The 23038-nt window shown below is 40.7% G+C and overlaps 1 protein-coding gene across 6 annotated transcripts in view; it reads left to right on the plus strand.

Moving 5' to 3' along the window:
- The first annotated feature begins 328 nt into the window (after positions 1 to 328).
- Positions 329 to 23038, plus strand: part of nsd2.L (nuclear receptor binding SET domain protein 2 L homeolog) — a 60515-nt gene continuing 37805 nt past the window's right edge. For 3 of the 6 annotated variants that reach the window (XM_018227974.2, XM_041587573.1, XM_018228009.2), the window contains exons 1-6: positions 332 to 483; positions 14046 to 14213; positions 19000 to 19574; positions 21493 to 21652; positions 22109 to 22275; positions 22416 to 22859. In XM_018227974.2, the coding sequence (XP_018083463.1) occupies positions 19062 to 19574; positions 21493 to 21652; positions 22109 to 22275; positions 22416 to 22859 (1284 nt within the window). In that variant the 5' untranslated portion in view covers positions 332 to 483; positions 14046 to 14213; positions 19000 to 19061. Of the gene's footprint in view, positions 484 to 550; positions 842 to 14045; positions 14214 to 18999; positions 19575 to 21492; positions 21653 to 22108; positions 22276 to 22415; positions 22860 to 23038 lie in introns of those variants that run through there. The other 3 variants (XM_018227983.2, XM_018227990.2, XM_018228000.2) reach the window with 3 other exon arrangements.

Raw genomic sequence — 23038 nt, forward strand, 5'->3', positions numbered from 1 at the left:
TACAACCTTCCAGGAGGGCTATGCGCCCCCCTCAGACAGTGCCCTTGCCGAAGGGGCCCCTAATATAGTGGATGCTAAGGACGGATAAAGGCTGTTTCTGCCCTACAGTGACATTGGCTCCTGAGTCTCTGTGAAGCCAAAGGAAACGCGCTTTTTGCCCCACCCTACAGCAGCCCCAGGGAAACCGTTGAGGGCCCGGCCCACACAGAGAGAGGAGTTCCCGGTCTCTTCGGGTCTGACTCGGCTCAGCTACATTTTAAAATCACCGGCGGCCCGCCCCGAGTTAAGCGCCAATCAGAGGTCTTGGATTTTCCCGCGGGCCGACGCGAAGGCAGAAGGCGTGTCTTGACGGCACTGGGGGGGCGTGACCATCTCGGGTGGTGGGAGGAGCCTCGTTTGCGGTGTGCCTGTCTCTCCATTGATCGCCAGCCAGGAGCAGCTTTTTTTTCAGCCTAAGCGCGCGCGTCAGGATGCGACAAACAGGTCACTTCTCCTATCTTTCCTTTACCTCCTAAATCGTGCGCCTGTCTGTGTGTGTATGTGTGTCTGTCTCCTACCGACCAGAGCCGGGCCCCCCGGCGGCTCTGTGTTACAGGAGGGGAGGGGAGTGGGCGGCTGGGCCTGAAACTTGGCGGGATCAGCTCTGTGGGAATGAGCATGTAGTGTTTAATAACGGGCTGGTGGGCTCTCTATACTGTGCTGCTGCCATGGAATGAGCCTGAGCACAATCAGCCCGAGATCCCGTGTTTGAGTGGCACGCAGGGGCTGCTGGGTATTGTAGTTCAGAGTGCATATGCGCAGCCACAGGGCAGGTGAATGAAGCGAATTTTGGATGCTCCCGGTTAGTTGTCTTATGTCTCACTACTTATTGTCCAATTCTCTGTCCCAGTATCATGCCGTGCAGTGTTGTCTTGTGCAGCTGGAGGGCCATAACTTATAGATCCGTGGATTTAATATGTGTGTGTGGCACAAGCATCATTTACTGACATCAGCAGATACTACATACAATCTCATAACTTACTGCAAATGCTTATTCCTATTTAGTGCCATTCATAGACCTGTGCCTGATCACTTGCTCATGTGTAAAGTGCTTCTCATTTCACTCACACTTTGTACCGAGGTCTTAACTTACTGTACAAGGATATTTCCCATTTCAGCCAGACCTTGCACCGATCTCATTGATAGGTCCCTAATATTGTCCTAAATAGGTGTAATTCCCATTTAATAGTAACTATGCCATTGAAAGGGCCCTAATAACTTCCTGAATACAGGTAATTCCCATTTAATTGTAATTATGCCATTGATAGGGCCTGACAGCTTCCTAAATATGTGTAATTCCCATTTAATAGTAACTATGCCATTGATAGGGCCCTAATAACTTCCTAAATATGTGTAATTCCTATTTAATTCCATTGATATGGCCCTAAATACATACTAAATACATGTAATTCCCATTTAATAGTAACTATGCAATTGAAAGGGCCCTAATAACTTCCTAAATATGTGTAATTCCCATTTAATGACATTGATAGGGCCCTAATAACATACTAAATATTTGTGGTTCCCATTTAATTGTAATTATGCCACTGATAGGACCCTAATAACTTCCTAAATATGTGTAATTCCCATTTAATAGTAACTATGCCATTGATAGCTCCCTGACAACTTCCTAAATATGTGTAATTCCCATTTAATAGTAACTATGCCATTGATAGGGCCCTAATAACTTCCTAAATACGTGTAATTCCCATTTAATAGTAACTATGCCATTGATAGGGCCCTAATAACTTGCCATATGTGGCTGGCTTCACTTCATATTCTGCTAATGCCATTAATAGGCACCAATAACCTACTGTATAAAGGTAGTTCCCATTCCAATGTCTATGCCCTTGATAGGGTGCTAATTTATTTACTGTATATGGTGATGCAGTTTGTTCCTATTTAAGTGAGGCCTTGCACCTATATCATTGATAGGGCCCTACTAACTTACTGTATATGTCTGGGTTCCATTTCACTTCATATTCTTGTGATGTGATTGATAGGCACCAATAACCTACTGTATAAAGGTAGTTTCCATTTCTATATCTACAGTATGCCCTTGATATGATGCCAATTATTTACTGTATATGGGTGATTCCCATTTCTGTTGCACTTTATACCTATGCCAGTGGTAGTGCCATAATAACCTACTGCGTACGGGTGGTTTCTGTTTACGTATGAGAAGCTGGGGTGAAGGTGTCGGTACTGGCCTAGCCACACCCTTGTAATATATTAGTTGGAAAATAGCAGAGCCAATACCTGTATGATGCAGCAAACGGGGTGATCCCAACATTATTACATGGTGCGCATTCACACACGATCATGTAATAATGTTGGGGTCACCAATTTGCTGCACCATACAGGTATTGGCTCTGCTGCTTTCCGACGGTTACCGTTTCTGTGCTATTTTGAACTTCTGCCAGTGGTAGAGCCTAAATTCCTTTATCCATTTATAGGGCCCAATAACTCAATGTATAGGGGTAGTTCCTATTTAAGCGCCACTTTATGCTTGAGCCATTGATAGAGACTTCGCTTTGAAGAACATTCATTTCCTATTTGATTAATTGGGATTGCAAGTGGTTTCGGCTATAATGCTTCTTCAGTTTGGAGCCCCCCAGTAATTCCAAATTGATGATTCGTTGGTGTGAAATAATCATTAGCTAATTAATTTTTCTTTTTTTAAATCATTATTTCATGAATCAGGGCATGCTAGTCAGCTCTGACAGTGATAAATGTATCAGAAATGTTTTCAATCCACTTTGGACCTAACCCATTGCTTCCCAACCTGCCCAGAAGTACTCTTCCGCTTTATGACATCTTTCCTCCCTCTGATGATGTCAGCCGCCATTAGTGAGGGGCCACACTTGAAGTTCTGACCCAGAAACTGTCCGACCCATGGCTGGGTAAAAGTAAAAAAAAAAAAAAATTGTAATCCCCTCATTCTATTATAACATTTATTGGAGCACAGGGACCTATTTTGTGGTTCTCGGCCTATGGATTAAGGGTCTAAACAAGTATGTCTCATATATTGGGCCCAGTAGTATGTTAAGTCTTTTGACCCAAATAGTAATGGCTCCTGGAAATCAAAGAAGCTCCTAAAAGTGCTCCCTTTGACTTGACCGTTCCACTGGCTGTATTCAGGTTAATGGGAAATGGCAGGAGGTGGTGATTTTGGGTCAGCCCAGTGTGCCATCAGCCTAAGGGTATTGTTAAATGGAGCCTTCTTGGTAGAGTCCTGCAGCGGTTTGGGTACCTACAGGTTACCCGCAAAAGAAGCGGGCACCCTGCAGAATGAGGGGAGGATTTTCAGGTGCGGGTATACCTGCTCGTTGCGGGTCTCATCTAAATTTCTTATCGGATGTATTGTCTATTTTACTCCTTTTTAAAGTTTTACAAAAGTTGTTTCTGTCCCCGCCAACTTTTGGGTTTGCAACACCATCACTTCCTTTTTGGCGGGTTGCGGGTCCGGGTTGGGTAGCAGATCAAAGTGGGTAAAAATGCGGGTCAGGTCTGGGTGCTACAGTATATCCAACATGGTTTTAAAGTGGTTGTTCGTCTTTAAATTAACTTTTAGTATGATGTAGAGAGTGCTATTCTGAGACAATTTGAAATTGTTTTTCATTTTTATTTGTGGTTTTTGAAGTATTTAGCTTTTTTTTTTTTTTTCAATTTGAAAATGTATTGTTTTTACATGTTAAACAGAGACATTGAGTCAGGTTTCATTCATAGTTCCTTGAATTATTTAGCTTTTTATTCAGCAGCTCTCCAGTTTGCAGTATCCACAATCTGGTTGCTAGGGAACAAATTACCCTAGCAACCATGCATTGATTTGGATACAAGACTGGAATACGAGTAGGAGAGGGTCTGAATACAACGGGGAGTAATAAAATGTAACAGTACATTGGTAGCCTTTCAGAGCATTTGTTTTTAAGATGGGGGTCAGTGACCGCTATTTGTAAGTTGGAAAGAGTCAGAAGAAGAAGAAGGCAGCTAATTAAAAAAAAAACTATTAGAAATAAATAATGAAGACCAATTGAAAAGTTGCTTAGAATTCACCATTCTATAACATACTAAAGGTTAACTTAAAGGTGAACCACCCCTTGTATCCCAACAGCCCAGTGTAAGGGGGCACTTCAGCACCAACACGACAAGGGTTTATGTTTCTGAGAGTATTTGTAGAATTCCTGCCATAAAGCAAGATTGGATGTCCCCTTGCCAGAAATGAAGCAGAATTAGTCATATGAGTAACAGGAAATGGATTTCTTCTTGTACGCAGAAAAAGTGCCAATAAGTGTTGCAGCAATAAAATGGTAAATTAGTGTAATTTTAGGGAAAAGTGTTTTATTTCAGTATCAAACCTAAAAACTTGACTGGATTCAGTTCTGACCTGGGTGTGAATATTTATTTATTTATGTGTGTGTTTCTTAGGGCTTGCCCACTTCTGAGTGTTTGTTACTATTATGTTGCAAGGAGACGTAACCTGACTGGCACAGAGTTGAGCTGTATTGCAGCATACAAAAGTGCAACTTGGGTTGTGTAAACAGTGAGTAGCTGGAACACCGATACTTTTTTTATCCTGAATATCGTGTTAGTGACATGTATTCATTTATGGGGCTGGCCTTGTGCAGTTGGACCTTTTTTCCACCATTTTGTGCTTTTATGTATTGAGAATTTAATTTGATAACATTAACACTGCCTAGAAAGGAGAAATTTGATCAATAAGGACCAGGATATACTTAGACAATTAGCTATGGTTGGTTAGTATTATGTAAACAGCAAGATTCTGAGGCTATTTGCAGTTTTATGTGGTTTATTATTTTTTCAGCTCTTTGTTCAGCAACTCGCCAGTTTAGAACTTCGGCGGCTATCCAGTTGCTAGGGTCCCACTTACCTGGCAACCAGGCAATGGTTTGATTTAGAGACAAGAAGATGACCAAAAAACAAAGTTACATTCAAATTGTAGCCTCACAGAGCAATCATTTTTGGCTGCAGGGGCCCACAACCCTCCTGTAATTCAGAAACAACTGACAAGTTGAAAAGTTACTAATAGGACATTGGCATACTAAATGTTAATGTTAAAGGGGAGCTACCCTATAACCGTTTATTAGCTCTTTCTCTAGTGAGAGTTTGTTCTTTTATGCCTGTGGCACACATCTACATAACCATATTTCAGCCAGCAGAATGTGTCCAAAAACAGCAGCTGCTGGTTCTATTTCTGACCGTTTTTCTAATATTGAAGTGTAAAGTGTCATTTTCACCTTCTAAAGCAGCTCTGGCAGGGGGTCGCTGACCCCCCCAAACTGTTCTTAATTGATACATTTCATGGATACGTTTTTCTATCTTTGTCCCTGCTGAGCAGAATCCCTGAGTTTCATTACAGGCAACTCTTAGACTTGATACAATAGTTGCTAATACTCCAGAGATGCTGCTGAGAAATGTATCAATTAAATGAGTCTTCGCCTGAATTACTGAGCTGCCAGACTGAAACACGTATCCATTAAATGTATCAATTTAGAACAGTTTGGGGGGTCAGCGACCCCCTGCCAGAGCTGCTTTAGAAGGTGAAAATGACACTATTCATTCAACCTTAAACTTAGATTTTGGAAAAACAGTAAAAAAAATAAATAATGGAAAGTAATTGAAAAAAGTCTTTATTTCGGGAACAATCTGAAAACAACTGAACTGAAAAAAGTGTTTGGAAAGTGAACAATGCCCTTTAATTATTTGCTGCCTTTTTCTGACTCCAGCTTTTGAATGGGGGTCACTGACCCATCTCTGTAAGGCTGCAAATCTATTGTTATTGCTACTTTTTATCACTAATCTTTCTATTCAGGCCTCTGCTATTCATATTCCAGACTCTTATTCAAATCAATGCATGGTTGCTAAGGGAATTTGGACCCTCGCAACCAGATTGCTGTAATTGCTGGAGAGCTGCTGAATAAAAAGCTAAAGAACTAAAAATGAAAACCAATTGCAACTTTTCATACTAAAAGTTTAATTTAAAGGTGAACAGCCCCTTTAAGACTACAGCTGGCCATAAGCATGCTGATAAAATGTCAAACAATTTTTTGGTTTGTGTTGGGCAGACGTCTGACACTGGTATGTATATGCCCTTGACATTGGTCAGTTCGCGGCAGTGACCAGGCCCGCTCTCTGACGTCCCCTTCTGGGCCTGGTCACTTCACGTTTGATAGAAAAGGGTACTTGCAGGGCAGGGGGCTAGTGGCCCACGGCTTGGACCAACCTCACTGCTCTTCTTCGAGGTGGATTCGGGTTGAGTGCGACCTTATCTGCCTACTTCCTGTTTTATAGGCTTGTGCATGCCCCACCCCTTTTGTGACATCATCTGTAGAGCGACGTGGGTCTATAAGTGCAGGACGAAGGCCGGTGGGGGTTGAGATTTTCTTGACCTGCCCATCACTACAGGAGAAAATTGGAGGATGGGTTGGCCTGTTGCGCCCATGACCCCCAGTCTGACGCTGGCTTGCAGATTGGACAGGCTTATTCCGTTTTGACCAATGAGTGATGGGTCGGAAGTTCTTATTGTTTGTGCTATTCGCTTATGGTAAGGGCACACAGGGAGATTAGTCGCCCTGGCGACAAATCTCTTCTTCGGAAAACGAAGCGCCGCGAGTTTCATCCCGGCGGGAAGGTAGGGGAAGGCAGTTTGGGGAGATTGTCGCCCCGAAGAAGAGGTGATTTGTCGCCAGGGGGACTAATCTCCCCGAATCTGCCTGTGCAGGGTCGGACTGGGGGGCCCAGCCTTAACTGCTGTGGCCCCTCTACTGTGAAGTGAAGGCGCCGTGCCGCATGCTCAGAAGGCGCTGCACGGCGCTGAAAAAAACCCCCAATTTTGTAGAAACTGAATAGCAGGAGAGGGGGTCTGGTCCGGTGGGAGCCCATTAGGGTCGGGGCCCACCGGGTTTTTTCCCGGCGTCCCACCGGGTCAGTCCGACCCTGTGCCCGTGTGCCCTGACCCTTAAACCAAACTGTAGAAATGTTGCCATTCATAGAGTTACTTTCTGTTGGACCCACAGTCTGTAAAGTTCGATCTCCACATTCACATAAACATAACAACAATGATTGCATTTCATACAAGGGTATTTTGTAGGTCAGACACTGAAGGGTTAGTGTTTTGTTTTTTCTGGTTTAATCCTTTCTTTGGGAAAGAGGTGGTAACCTACATGTGCCACTTATCTTTGTGCCTGTGATTTATTCCGCATTCCTCTCTACGGGTTTTTTTTTTGTTTCCACCCGTTCCATTCATTGCTGTTATTTTGGCAGTGTCTGTCGAGGCCGCCATATTCAATCACATTTATTCATCATAGCCGTTCAGTCAGTGTGTGCGTAAGGTAATTTAAATCCGTTCTTGCTGGATGAGAATGCTAATATGCATAGTGGATCATGGTTAAAGAGTGAACATAGTGGAAACCTATTCCTCAACACGATGAGCTGATCAAACAACCTCGTGCCTTTGCTTAACAGAAATATCTAGCAACTTTCATCACAGAAACCATTTGCATAAATGGGGCTTGTGAATACATGATTCCTATTAGGGATGCACCGAATCCACTATTTTGGATTCGACCGAACCCCTGAATCCTCCGTGAAAGATTCGGCTGAATACCGAACCGAATCTGAATCCTGATTTGCATATGCAAATTAGTGGTGTGAAGGGAACAACATTTTTTACTTCCTTGTTTTGTGACAAAAAGTCACATGATTTCGCTCTTCGACCCTAATTTGCATATGCAAATTAGGATTGGGTTCAGCTGGGCAGAAGGATTTAGCCGAATCCTCCTGAAAAAGGCCGAACCCCGAACCGAATCTTGGATTCGGTGCATCCCTAATTCCTATACTGGTTTTTGTATTTGATTAGCACAGTGCCAGTATTCTAGTGTAAAAAGATTTTGTTGTTCCAGACTTAATTATTTGTGTCGGTTATGTTTATCAAAATACAGATTACTGTTAAAAACTAGGAATGCACCCAATCCACTATTTTGGATTTGGCCGAACGCGAATCCTAATTTGCATATGCAAATTAGGGATTGGAACGGAAAACATTTTTTCTTCCTTGTTTTGTGACAAAAAGTCCCACGATTTCCCTCTCTGCCCCTAATTTGCATATACAAATTAGGATTCGGTTTGGCCGGACAAAAGGATTCGGCCGAATCTGAATCCTGCTGAAAAAGGCAGAATCCTGGATTTGGTGCATTCCTATTAAAAACTGACTAATGCAAGAAATGAGGGCCCTGCTTGTTTTGGAATTTGTCTGTTTTGGTTTGTTAGCGGCATATGGACAGAATCTCATGAGCCTGTAACACACTCTGGATATCAACGGCTTAGATTTTTATTCCATATACAGGTATGGGATCTGTTATCCGGAAACCCATTATCCAGAAAGCTCAGAATTACAGAAAGGCAGTCTCCTATCTTTGCTTTTGTTTTTTAATTTATACGTAGCTGTTTAAATCTAATTTCTGATTGGTATCTCTCCAGATATTTCTCTAATGTTAGTAAACATGCCCCTCCGCTGATTTGAGTTTTGATTTTTATTTTGTACCCATCTTCATCAGTGATAAGTTGGTCTCATGCCAGCTGACCCAAAAGTTTGCTGTGAATACAGTTTGGTCTGGCAAGTGGATGGGCAAATTATGCCATTTATGGATCGGTCGATCCCGTGTCCTAATTAGTAATGGGCGAATTTATTCACCAGGAATAAATTTGCAAAACCGATGCGAAAAATCGCTGGCGTCCGGTTTTTTTTGGATGCCGGCGCAATTTAGACAAAAACAGCGTACAAAAAAATGGTTGCTGGCGTCGTTTACAAAATTTTTTGCAGTTTTCGCGAATTTAGCGGGAAATTAGAGAATTTTTCGGTGAAGCGAAACGCACCAAAGTTGCCCATCACTAGTCCTAATGTCCCGTTTGGCTGCTAAGGAAGATTAGGGTCTGTGCAGTTGAGGGGCAGACGATTACCCAGGACGCTAAACTTTGCTAAAATCACTTATCACAGAGACCAACACATACTGGGTGATAAAAACATGGAAATTGCCAGATTTAGTGCAGGGACTACTGATGTGCAGGTCGAGAAAAACCCGACCCAAACCGCCTTCCTCCCAATCATTTATAGACCTGTGACAACCTGCCCCTTTTGTGATGTCATCGGCGGGGCAAGCCTATAAAACAGGAAGTCAGAAACTGACAGTTTAAGGTCGCAAGAGGAGCCGTGAGGTCATCTCGAACCTGCCCGGCCCACTTGTTTTGGGCCGGCCCACACACCACTAGCAGGGACGCTGAGTTGATGAAGATGATGAAGGCTGCAGTGACCCGCAAATAACCGGAGGCAGAAAAAAGCTGCTCTGGAAACTTTGAGCCGAATTTCCAGTTATCCAGTTTGGGGGTGGAATAATTAGCCCACTACAAGAAAAATGGCATCCCTAGTAGGAGGATATTATTTCAAATGATATAATTTTTTTCTTTGGTGACTCAAGCTTGTGAGAGCACTTTGTCCTCCTCTTACATTAAATCATTTCATAAATCTCAACTGCCAACTGAACTTTCCAGCCTGACCCCCCCCCCACATGCCATGTATTTGCTTTGTACAAAATGGAAATAATTTTTGAGAGCATTTTTTGAGATTATACATAATAGTTAATAGTAAGAGATGCCGGTTGTTCTGAAATCTTAGCACTGGGCTGTGAATTCGTCACCTGATCAGGGCAGGGTTTTTTCTCCAGTCTTATTGTTGGATACGGACCAATAACATATAAAACCGAGCTGGGACAGGTGATAGCTAAGAGATTTTTGTAGCATGTTGTTATTAGCAGCTCTCTCTATATTATGGATGCACAAAAGCCATAGTTTTTGCATTAGGCTGAATACAAAATCCTCCGAAAGCGTTAAAGGGGAACTCCGGCTTCCAAACCAAAATGTGATAAAGAGGCCCACATAACACAGAAACCCCTAATATACCCATCACAGTTACCGGTTTCTTCAAAAAGTATGAATAAATGCCATTTTCTATGCTGAAATCCAGCTGTTTAACAGTTCTATTCTTTCTGCATCATTTGAAATCCTGGCAGGGAAGGAGGGACTAAACACTGATGTTACAAATTGTAACAACTTCTCCACAGCTTACAGACAGCATGCAGGAACTACATAACCCACAATGCATTGCACTGGGGTGTTATGTTCCTTATTGAAATCACGTGTGCAGGGAATTGTGGGGTTTGGAGGATGCAGGCTGTGGACAGTTGGCTGTTGATACAAAGTAAAAGTAGTCAGACAGCTCAGCAAAGTAGTCAAAGTAGTCAGACAGATCAGCAGAAGAGCAGGGGGCTAGGCTTAGGGAACTGCCATTAAAAATCATAAAAAGTCTGCATATTTTTTAATTGATGTATATTGCAAAGTTGCTTAAAATTGTTTACTTTTCCAAAAGCTTATGTTGTTGTAGAGTTCCCATTTAACCAAATTTAAAGGGATGGTTCACCTGTAAGTTAGCTTTTAGTATGTTATGGAATGGCCATTTCTAAACTTTTCAATTGATCATTTTTTTTTTTTGTTAGTTTTTGAATAATTTGCCTTTTTCGTCTGACTCTTTACAACTTTCAAATGGGGGTCACTTACCCCATCTAAAAAACAAATGCTCGGTAAAGCTACGGATAAATTGTTATTGCTACTTTTTGTCACTTATCTTTCTGTTCAGGCCTCTGCTATTCATATTCCAGTCTCTTATTCAATTCAGTGCATGGGTGTTAGGATAATGTGAACCCTAGCAACCAGACTGCTGAAATTGCAAACAGGAGAGCTGCTGAATAAAAAGCTAAATAACTCCAAAACATAAATCATAAATGAAAACAAATTGCAAATTGTCTCAGAATATCCCTCTCTACATCAGTGATCCCCAACCTGTGACTCATGGGCAACATGTTGGATGTTGCTCTCAGTGGCCTCAAAGCAGGTGATTATTTTTGAATTCCAGGCTTGGAGGGAAGTTTTAGTTGTATAAAAACAGATGTACTGCCAAACAGAGACTCCTGTAGGCTACCAGTCCATATAGGGGCTACCAATAGCCAATCACAGCCCTTATTTGGCACACACTGGAACTTTTTTCATGCTTGTGTTGATCTCTAATTCTTTTTACATTTCAATGTGGCTCACGGGTAAAAAAGGTTGGGGACCCCAGCTTTACATCATACGAACAGTTAATTTAAAGGTTAACAACACCTCATTTGCACATTTTAAAGTGAGAATGTTTTGAGGAAAATGTGAACAAACAATTGAGTTCAGTTGTCCAGAGCTTTAGAAAGTGTGAACTAAGGGTTTAGATTTGATCGAATCTGTGCCATCCCTGCTGTACACCTAATATCATTTTGGCATAGACTAATATATGTCTGTAGATGTAGATTTTTGTTAGAGAGCATGTCATTGGGTCTAAGCTATTCAATCCTGGTGCTGTGTTGTTGAATGTTCTTGACTGAATTTGCCGACCATTTGGGGGTTCCCTGCACAATAGTTTTAAATTAGTGATGCAGGAATCTGCAAATAGTTGACCCGTGACCAACCCTAACCCACCATCTCTTAAACAGGCCCTGCATATGTTCATGACTGACCCACCCATTTCTGATGTCACTGAAAGGGGCGGGCACGAGTATATAAGATGACTGCCCGTGCACTCTACTGTGATTGATCACTTCTATACATTGAAGGGGGAAAATAGTGTAGTTGTCTCCTTTGCAGTGCGTAACTTTTGTTATGTATCGTCACGTGCATAGCCATGCCACTTAAAGGACCACTGTACTTGTTATTTTTATTTCCCTCATTTATTAGCCTAAAGTTGGCCATACACGGGCCACAGACCGAGTCGGCAGCTTATTGGCCCGTGTATGGGGGCCCCCGACGGGCTTCCCTGATCGAGATCTGGCCGAAAGTCGGCCAAATCTCGATCGGATGGGATTAAAAATCCCGTCGGATCGCGGCCGCATCTGTTCGTTGATGCGGTCCCGTGATCCGACCGTTTGCGAACGCTAGGATCCGATCGTTGGGCCCACGATCGGATCAGCCCGATATTGCCCACCTCAAGGTGGGCATATCGGAGGGAGATCCGCTCGTTTGGCGACATCACCAAACGAGCGGATCTATCCATGTATGGCCACCTTTATGCAAATTTTCTTTCTTTCATTAAAAGTAGCCTTGTCTAAGCAGCCACAGGCTCACTGGCATGTCTTATCACTAGGGATACACCGAATCCAGGATTTGTTTCAGGATTCGGCCAGAATTCTGCCTTTTGCAGCAGGATTCGGTTTCAGCCGAATCCTTCTGCCCAGCTGAACCGAATCAGACTCCTAATTTGCGTATACAAATTAGGGGCGGGGAGGGAAATTGTGTGACTTTTTGTCACAAAACCAGGAAGTAAAAAATGTTTTCCTCTTCCCACCCCTAATTTGCATATGCAAATTAGGATTCAGTTGGGTATTCGCCCGAATCTTTTGTGAAGGATTCGGGGGTTCGGCCGAATCCAAAATAGTGGATTCGGTATATCCCTACTTATCACATCCACTGGACAGCTGTAATGTTTATAATCTGCTTTGAGAAAAGGGGTGCGGTGTGATGCCATGCATGTGGCCAGTCGGCTGGGGGTCTTAATTAATGCTTTAGCGTTTTTTAGCCAGCCCAACTACTTTGGCATTCTCATAACTTTTAATAGGAAACTTATATTGGTATGGGTATTTCAGTGTTCTAAAATCAGTTTTACTTGAGTGTTGCACCAATGGCCCACCAGGTGTTTTTAAAGGAAAACTAAAGCTTAATTAAAGAAGTAGCTAGAAATGCTATACATTATATTTTGGGCTTGTTTACCAGCCCAAGGCAACCACAGCCCTTTAGCAGTAAAGCTATGTGTCTCAAAAGATGCCCCAGTAGCTCCCCATCTTCTTTTCTGCTGATTCACTGCACATGCTCTGTGCTGCTGTCACTTACTGAGCTTAGGGACCCACTCACAATATACAGTACACATAGAATAGAAATGTCACAATATAAGGCTGATTAGTAATTAATACAGATAATTACTACATGGCAGCACAGAAACCAGTGCACTTTGCATCAGAATTTAATAATCAACCCTGTATTATCAGCTATATGAAAGGCAAACCTAATTTTTTGCTTGATGAAGTGTGACAGCCCCTAAGCTTAGCTTCTCAACAGCTGCTCAGAGCCTACTGAGCATGTGAGTGTCACAGACACTTCTAACAAAATCCCAAGATGGAAAACTCCTGTGACAACTTTGAAAGCCTGGATCTTTGCTACTATATTGATGCTGAATCTTTAGGCTGGTTCAGTATATAAAATATGCTATTTCTAGCCTTATTCATTTTTAGGGTTTAGTTCTCCTTTAAAGGGATTCTGTCATGATTTTCTTTTATTTCTAAATTACAGTTCGCACTGCAAATATTTCACTCTACAATATAAAATTTTCATTCCTGAACCAGCAAGTGTATTTTTTTTTTTAGTTGTATTATTGGTGTGTAGGTGCATCTCAGGTCATTTTGCCTGGTCATGTGCTTTCAGAAAGAGCCAGCACTTAAGAATGGAACTGCTTTCTGGCAGGCTGTTGTTTCTCCTACTTAATGTAACTGAATGTGTCTCGTGGGACCTGGATTTTACTATTGAGTGCTGTTCTTAGATCTACCAGGCAGCTGTTATCTTGTGTTATGGAGCTGCTATCTGGTTACCTTCCCATTGTTCTGTTGTTAGGCTGCTGGGGGGGAAAGGTAGGGGGAGATATCACTCCAACTTGCAGTAAAGAGTGACTGAAGTTTATCAAATCACAAGTCACATGACTGGGGGACTGGGAAACTGACAACATGTCTAGCCCCATGTTAGATTTCAAAATTGAATATAAAAAAATCTGTTTGCTCTTTTGAGAAATGGATTTCAGCGCAGAATTCTGCTGGAGCAACACTATTAACTGATGCGTTTTGAATTTTTTTTTTCCCCCATGACAGTATCCCTTTAAAGTGAAAAACAGCCACCAAATGAGTTGGCCTCATTGCTGAAAGGTGGAGTTGAGCCCATGTGGAGCAACAAATACTGATGTATCATGGGTCTTAATGACCGTTTATAAGCTTTGTTCTGTCCATGTGGCTGTTTCTTCATTTTTGGATCATAAGCTGGTATGTATTTCAGTTTTATCCGGGTTATGTTTTGCTTTATGACTTGGTATTTTTCTACGTATGTACAAAATACAAATGCGATTTTCATAACATTAACGTTGTGCACCCAGAATAACATGTTTTGAGTCACATAGGACCCTTTCTCAAGTGTCAAATGAGAAAGGGTCCAAGGTAAGTAGAAACTAGGGATGCACCGAATCCAGGATTCGGTTTGGGATTCGGCCTTTTTCAGCAGGATTCGGCCGAGTCCTTCTGCCCGGCCAAACCGAATCCTAATTTGCATATTCAAATTAGGGATGAGGAAGGAAATCACTTGACTTTTTGTCACAAAACAAGGAAGTAAAAAATGGTTTCCTCTTCACACCCCAAATTTGGATATGCAAATTAGGATTCGGTTTGGTATTTGGCCAAATCTTTTGCTTTGGATTCGGGGGTTCGGCCGAATCCAAAATAGTGGATTCAGTGCATCCCTACTAGAAACCTGTAAATCAATTTTCAGTGAACTTTTTGCACTGAACTTTTCCTTTAAAGTTTTTCCTTTTCCTTTAAAGGGGAAGGAAACCCAGTCGGCGCAAAAACCCTCCCCCCCTCCCGTGTGTTGCCCACCCTCCCTCCTCCCCCCTGGCCTACCTGTCCCGCTGGGCAAATGCCCCTAACTTGTTACTTACCCCTCTGCGCAGGTCCAGTCCAGGGAGTTCACAGACGCCATCTTCTTCCACGCCATCTTCTTCCTGCTTTGACCGCCGCATGCGCAGTAGGAGCATTTTGCCGGTACGGATCTACTGCGCATGCGCCAAAAGTCACAAAGTTCGTGACTTTTGGCACATGCGCAGTAGATCCGTACCGGCAAAATGCTCCTACTGCGCATGCGCCAAAATGCAAAGCAGGAAGAAGATCGCTTGGAAGAAGATGTCGTCTGTGAACTCCCTGGACTGGACCTGCGCAGAAGGGTAAGTAATAAGTTAGGGGCATTTGTCCCAGCGGGACAGGTAGGCCAGGGGGGAGGAGGGAGGGTGGGCAACACACGGGAGGGGGGGGAGGGTTTTTGCGCCGACTGGGTTTTTTTCCCCTTTAACGGTGAACCACCCCTTTCATATCTCACGTTGAGCCTCTACATTTTAAATGTGGTGGTTCAAGAACTAGAGTTTAGTTAAAAAGAGTTAACGATATATCATGAAAATTAAGTAAGAAACCTAAATAGAATTCATTATTATCACCATGTACCATTTCAAAATATATTTTATACCTGAATGAAATGGTATAAAATAAGGGAAGATGTAAAATCAGGGAAAAGCATTCTATATTGGGACCTCAAAAAAAAAAAAAAAATAAAATCATGTATGTAAAATTAAAAGGTTTTACTATAATCCATTTACTACATCCTTCCCAGGCTCTGTCTCTCTACCTGCAGGCTTTGTGTCAGAGATGTTTTTTTTTTAAAGTCCGTTAGCTCAAATACATCATGGAGGAAGAGGGGGGAGTACAGGCATAAATGAGACACAAAGCCTGCGCATTTAGAGAAATATTGCTAAGAGATCGATTGAAACTAGAATTAAACTTGTTTGATACTTAATTATTTCAGAAACCGTAAATCATCTTTAATTGTTTTTATTAAATTTCTTAATTTTTATCACATGGCACTTAAGCATGCAGCAGCTTTGCCAACTCTATTCTCTGTGCTAATGCCAATCAGGAAGTGAGAAGAGTAGGTTTTGTCATATGGAAACCAGTAGATATATCTGATATTCTACAGAATGTCTTCTTATGTGATTAGAAGACACAGGAAGCAATTTCTCATAATGATACACTTTCAACTTGCCTCTGCATTGTGTGTGTGTTTTTTTTTTTCTTTTTAAAAGCAAGTTTTAAAAAAATATCTTAGTCAGACCCACAAGTGTAATTAAGCGGCAGAAATCAAATACAGGTATAGGATCCCTTATCTGGAAACCCGATATCCAGAAAGCTCCGAATTACGGAATGGCTGTCTCCCATTTTTTTTAAATTGTGTTCTTTTCAGCTGTAATAATAAAACAGTAGCTTGTACCTGATCCCAACTAAGATATAATTAATCCTTATTGGAAGGAAAACCAGCCTATTGGGTTTATTTAATGTTTACATGATTTTCTAGTAGACTTAAGGCATGAAGACCCAAATTACGGAAAGATCCATTATCCGGAAAACCCCAGGTCCCGAGCATTCTGGATAACAGGTCCCATACCTGTACTATCAAATGCTTGTTCCTTTTGAAACGGGTTGTTCACCTTTAAATTATTATTATACAGAGAGTGATATTCTGAGACAATTTGCAATTTGTTTTCTTATTTGTTATAATTTGTGGTTTCTAATTTATGTGGCTTTTTATTCAGCAGCTCTCCAGTTTGCAATGCTCCATATTATCCTAGCAACCATGCATTGATTCATATAAGAGCATGGAGTATGAATAGGAGAGGCCTGAATAGAAAGATAAGTAATAATAAGTAGCAGGGACGGGCGAATTTGACTCGTTTCTCGTCGCCAAATATTTGCCGCCTATGGGTGTCATTTCTGCAGCGAAACAATTTGCTCATCCCTAATAAGTAGCGATAACATTAAATTTGTAGAATTACAGATCATTTTTTTTTTTTTTTTCAGATAGGGTCAGTGACTCCCATTTGAAAGCTGGAAAGAGTCAGAAGTAAAAGGCCCAATTTAAAAAAAAAATATATATATATATAAAAAAGAATAATGAAGACCAGTTGAAAAGTTGCTTAGAATTTGGCCGCTCTATACCATAGTAAAAGTTAGCTTAACGGTGAACCATCCTTTTAATACACGAAAACCTTTAGTTTCTGTTTGTTTGGCGCTGTATTTTATGGGCAGGACAGTGTCTGTCTGGTGAATGAGTATGAGTAATACTTTCACACATGAGTTTAGTGGTGAACAAAAAAAAAATACATTTATTGACCTTGAAAAAGGTCCTAATGAGGAACGAAACATTAGAGTTCTGTAATGTGTGCACTAAGTACTTAGGTGTGTGTGTATATACATACATATAGTTATGGGACCTGTTATCCAGAATGCTCGGGACCTGGGGTTTTCCGGATAACGGATCTCTCAGTAATTTGGGTCTTCATGCCTTATGTCTTCTAGAAATTCATTTAAACATTAAATAAACCCAATAGACTGGTTTTGGTTCCAATAAGGATTCATTATATCTTAGTTGGGATCAAGTACAAGCTACTGTTTTATTATTACAGAGAAAAAGGAAATCATTTTTAAAAATTTGGATTATTTGGATAAAATGGGGTCTATCTATCTATCTATCTATCTCTATCTATCTGGAATAAAAGCCTGGGTGCACAGAAAAGTCATATAGAATATCATGTAAAGCAAGGCACTCACAGGTCTTAAAATACGGTGAAAAAGAGATACCGTTTATTTGTTATTCCAACGTTTTGGTCTTCCTTGAGCCTTTGTTGACAAAGGTCTCAAGGAATATATATATTCCACTCTTTCCATTCCACTCATCTAGTTGTAGATTGAATGGTCCGAGGAATTCTGTAGTTCTTCAGAACTGAATATCCACAACTCTTACAAGCCAGTTCAGGATGGAAGCAAAGCCCTTCTTGCCAGTGGTCACTTTTAAAAGGGAATTTAAAATCATAATCTGATTTCAAATAAAAGTAAAACGTGTACAATTATACCATCCACTGCTTTAATAGCTATTAAAAAACAAGGAAACTCACTTAAAGGTGCCAATTAATTGGGCACCCCAATGACCCAAAACTCTAACCTTCTGCCCAAAGCTGGTATTCATCTTCTGTAAAAACTCAATTTTTTTGGGCTTGGCACGCACTCTGTATAGCAATTTAGGTAGGCCTTAGTGTATTATGCTTGCATTCACCCCAAAGGATCACATTGACTACCTAGTAATGGGGACAATATGGTGGCTTGATGCTCTCCAGCCAAGGAAACCCCAGCATCCGGTTCCTTTTAATAAAAGAGGTGCACTGGCCTGAGGAAGAAATTTCAGCTTGCTTCGCAATGCTTAACAAATAGGTAGGGATGCACCAAGTCCTCTATTTTAGGATTCAGCAGATAAAGATTCGGCCAAATACTGAACTGAAACCGAACTCTAATTTGCATATGTAAATTAGGGAAATGAAGTGCATGGTTAAAAAAAATGTCTTTACTTCCTTGTTTTTGTGATTTTTTTTTTTATTTTGGATTCGGCTGAATCCATATCCTGCTGAACAAGGCCAATTCACAAACCGAATCCTGGATTTGGTGCATCCCCTGCAAAGTAATACTGAACCAAATTCAACTCCTATGAATGTGCAAATTAGTTTCTGGAAAGGAAACAGTCAACAGTTACTTGTTTTGTGACGAAAAGTCACCTGATTCCCTTCCCGCCCCTAATTTGAATATGCAAATTAGTTTTTGGTTTTGCCAGGCACACGGATTCGACCAAATCCTGCTGAAAAAGGCAGAATCTCACCGAATCCTGGATTCAGTGCATCCCTACTACAAATTGACTCCCCTGTATATGAACTTTTTATTATCCATTAACCACAAAATGGAAACAAAAACCTTTCTTAGACATTCTATTTTTCCCAAAAAAGTAATATGCATGTGTGCTGTCTTTCACCATGTACGGAGAAAGGAGAGTCTGCAAATGACCTAGATTTACCCGTTTTTGCCAATAAATTGTTGAATGCCCTACAACAATGTTTATGCATCTAGCTTTGGTTATCATATGCATCAGAAAGCTGATCAGTTTAATTTATTTTTTATTTTTATTCTGCAGTAGCGTGAAATTTGTGAGAACTACTTATTTTTCTCTAAATTGCCGAAAACCACCTCCGCAAAATGAAACAAGTACCTCATATTCTTGCAAGTCCAGCTGTGAAGCCATCCAATCCAGAAGTGAGTCGAGAGTGTTCTGTGTTGCTTGGAAGAGCTCAGATTTCGGCCTCTCTCCAAGAGGGGGTAATACAGAAGCTCAATGGCCACGATTCCCTGCCGTTCATTCCAACCGAGAAGTTAAAGGACCTCACTTCCCGCGTGTTTAATGGAGAGTCTGGAGCTCAGGAAGCCAAAGTGCTCTTTGAGGCGCAAGAGGTTCAAGGTATTGAGACGCCACCCAGCACTACTCCTACTAAAAACGGATCTCCCGAAATAAAGTTGAAAATCACCAAGACCTACATGAATGGAAAGCCCTTGTTTGAATCTTCTATATGTGGAGACAGAGGCGAGGAAGAGTCTCAACCTGAGGCAAAGGAGAAGAAAAAGAGAGGAAGGAAAAGAAAAATTATCACATCTGAAGCCAATGAGAAGTCGAGCCATGAGATGCCAGCACACCCGGAATCTTCCAAAATGCAGGTATACATTTTTACGGTTGTGCTATTCTTTAAACGGATTAGAATTGTGCCACATTCTTCTTGCTTAAAGGGCACCAATCATAACTAAAATCATTTCCTAAGCAAATACACTATGTGAAAGTTCAAGAAATCCGATTTTTAAAACAGTTAGAATTGTTTGTATAATGTAAATGATCAGCTCACTATTCCTTCTGCAAGATCTCCCCTATCTCCACTGCAGTTCTAGCTGAGGCAGCCATCTTGGATTTCACTGGCTCCTCCTACCTATATCTTCCCAGCCAACTGTAGCTCTGAAATCTCGCACATGCTCAGTTGAAATTCCTTGTTTGCTTATCAACCCTTCTAAGCTATTTTCAAATCAGCCAAACCTGTGTGTTAGCTGCTGTACAGTAGTGCTGCCACCTGCTGGAAGTTAGTGGGTGTCCTTCATTTGCATAATAACATCACCAGCAGGGGACAAGATAGAGAAATCTCCTGATACATCTAGTGGAGGAGTTTACTAAAACAAGGCATTCTGGGTAAAATACTCAAAGCAGTGCTACAATCTGAGCATGCTCCTGAAATCTGCATGTTATAGTCTCTGTTATAGTCTCAGAATGGCCTCCCTCAGTGAAAGAACCCATTTGACAAAGTAAGGGATTTTTTTTAAACCTGCAGTTTTAAATGTAGCTAATATGTAGCATGATTAAACGTGTTTAGGTTGTACTGCTTGTTAATGTTTGATTTTGGCTGTGATAAAGGAACGGTAACTCAAAAAAATTAAAATGCTTTTAAGTAATTAAAATATAATGTAATATTGCCCTGCACAGGATACACAGTAGATAACAGATAAGTACTGCTATAGTTTATATAAACAAGTTGCTGTGTAGCCATGGGCGTGTTTATTACAATGTAACGTTTCGGGGGCGGGCCCCTTCGTCAGACAGCAAATCACACCACAAAGTGAACCTTTTAAACATTACTTATGCATAAATTAACCCACACATGTTTGGTAATTTAACCCTTAGTTACTACAATTAGCAACTCCATTCGTGGATAAAACATCATCAGTGAAAATATCGTACACAAAGACTTCAAAAAAAAGTTCAAAAAAAGTCCAAATACATCCACGAATGGAGTTGCTAATTGTAGTAACTAAGGGTTAAATTACCAAACATGTGTGGGTTAATTTATGCATAAGTAATGTTTAAAAGGTTCACTTTGTGGTGTGATTTGCTGTCTGACGAAGGGGCCCGCCCCTGAAACGTTACATTGTAATAAACACGCAGGGCTTTGCCCGCATGCATCGAGCTCTGAGTGCCAGTTTTTCTTCTATTACGCTGACTACAATTGGGGTTGCCGATCCCTTCTGACTGTGCACCGGGCCAACTTATGCTGGAGAGGCCAGGGTGTGCTGGTGGGTTCTGGAAATTCAATTTCAGATTTTCACCTGTTTAGTATAAGAAATAACCGAAATCTAATTTCTAATTAAAACTATGCAAAAATGATGTTCATCCCAGTTCCTTATTCGTTGAACCAGTGTTGAAATAGAGGGTGTACAAGAATATAGAAAAGTAGGTATGCACTGAATCCAATATTTTAGAATTCCACTGAATCCATTGTGAAAGATTCGACTGAATCCAAACCCTAATTTGCATATGTAAATCAGGGAAACAGTACGTGGTTAAAAGATTTTTGATCTTCTTGTTTGGAGTGAGGAAAAGTCGCATGATTCTTTTTGGTTTCAGATTGGGTTCAGCCAGGCATTTGGATTCAGCCGAATTCTGCTGAAGAAGTCCAAATCCCGAACTAAATCCTGGATATGGTGCATCCCTAATAAAAAGAATGTAAAGGTCCAGCATATTAGTGTTGGAGCTAAATCTAGCTTTTCATATATGTCCCTAATTCCACCACCCCTTCTTTTTTCTCATTTCTCTAAGTCTCTATCAGAATCCGAGTTCCCAGAGAACACAACTGAAGAGGACTTATCGTTAAAGTATTCTGTTGGAGATGTAGTGTGGTCCAAGGTCTCTGGTTATCCATGGTGGCCGTGTATGGTGACATCTGACCCTGTGTTGTATAACCACACAAAAGTAAAGGGTATGTTAATTTTTTCTATCACTTTAAGGAATATTAACTGTTAAAATATCATTGAATTCCCTTTCTAAAAGAGGGAGCATCCAGTGTCTATGTTTACTGTAGCCAAATACATCACAACTGCTATATCTTGCATGCAGACATCTTATTTAGCTTAAGAGCTTGAAGGAACTTTATTCATACAACTTGATATTGTAATGGTTAAAGCACTGCCATGAATTTTGAGATAGAGATAAGATATATATATATATATATATATATATATATATATATATATATATATATATATATATATATATATATATATATATATATATATATATATATATATATATATATATATATATATACACATTATTTTTTTTTTTTTTTTTACAAACCTGGTATTGTCAGCACATAATATAAAAACATTAAAAGTCTATTTTTGCCTTAATATCAAAAATTCTCAATTCTTTCCAGGACAAAAAAAGAATGTCAGGCAGTATCATGTACAGTTTTTTGGTAATGCGCCTGAGAGAGCTTGGATATCCGAAAAGAGTATGGTGCCCTTCAAAGGAGAAAATGAATACGATCACTTGTGCCAGGAAAGTGCAAAGCAGGCACATACCAAAGCAGAAAAAACTAAGGTGTAAAATCTTTTTTTATATTGAGATGTTTCTAATCAATATATAGTTTTTCAGCCTTTTTTTTATTTATTTTTTTTAATTTTTTTATTTATGGTATCTGTCCCTAATTAAACACACAATTTCTTTTCTTGCCCCTTTAGCTTTTAAAACCGATAACTGGCAAAATCCGGGCTCAGTGGGACATCGGTATAGAGCAGGCCAAAGAAGCCATATTGATGACTCTCGAAGAAAGGAAAGAAAAGTTTACTTTTATTTACATAAAAGACCGTCCTCAACTCAATCCCAAAGTGGCTGCTGAAGTGGGTATCCCAGTGGAGTCCCCAGAGAAAAGTATGGAAAGCCCAAAAAAAGAGGGGTCTTCATCCTACAAGAGAAGGCGTGTGTCCAGAACCCCAGCTGCTAGTGAAGAGGTTGATCCTGCTGATAAAACCACTACTGCAAAAGGACCTGAGAACTCCTCAAACCTTAAAGTTGGGATGACTTCGCCTGCAAGTAAAAAACGGTCTGGGGCATATACCCCAAAGAGCAGGAAGGGAGATGCCATGAACCAGTTTCTTGTATTTTGTCAGAAGCACAAAGATGAGGTTTGTGTTCGATGATTTTAAAATGTGTTATATTTGGTAGTGTAGATAAAGGCAATATCATGGAAGGGCTAAAATGTTTTTACAAGACAAGTTGCATAATAGGATTTAAATTATATGCCCTCACTATAGTGTGTCATAGCTTTATTATTATTATTATGCCTGAGAGCAAAAAAAGAGGC

This window comes from Xenopus laevis, chromosome 1L, assembly GCF_017654675.1.
Source record: "Xenopus laevis strain J_2021 chromosome 1L, Xenopus_laevis_v10.1, whole genome shotgun sequence".
In the NCBI taxonomy this organism is placed as follows: Eukaryota; Metazoa; Chordata; class Amphibia; order Anura; family Pipidae; genus Xenopus; species Xenopus laevis.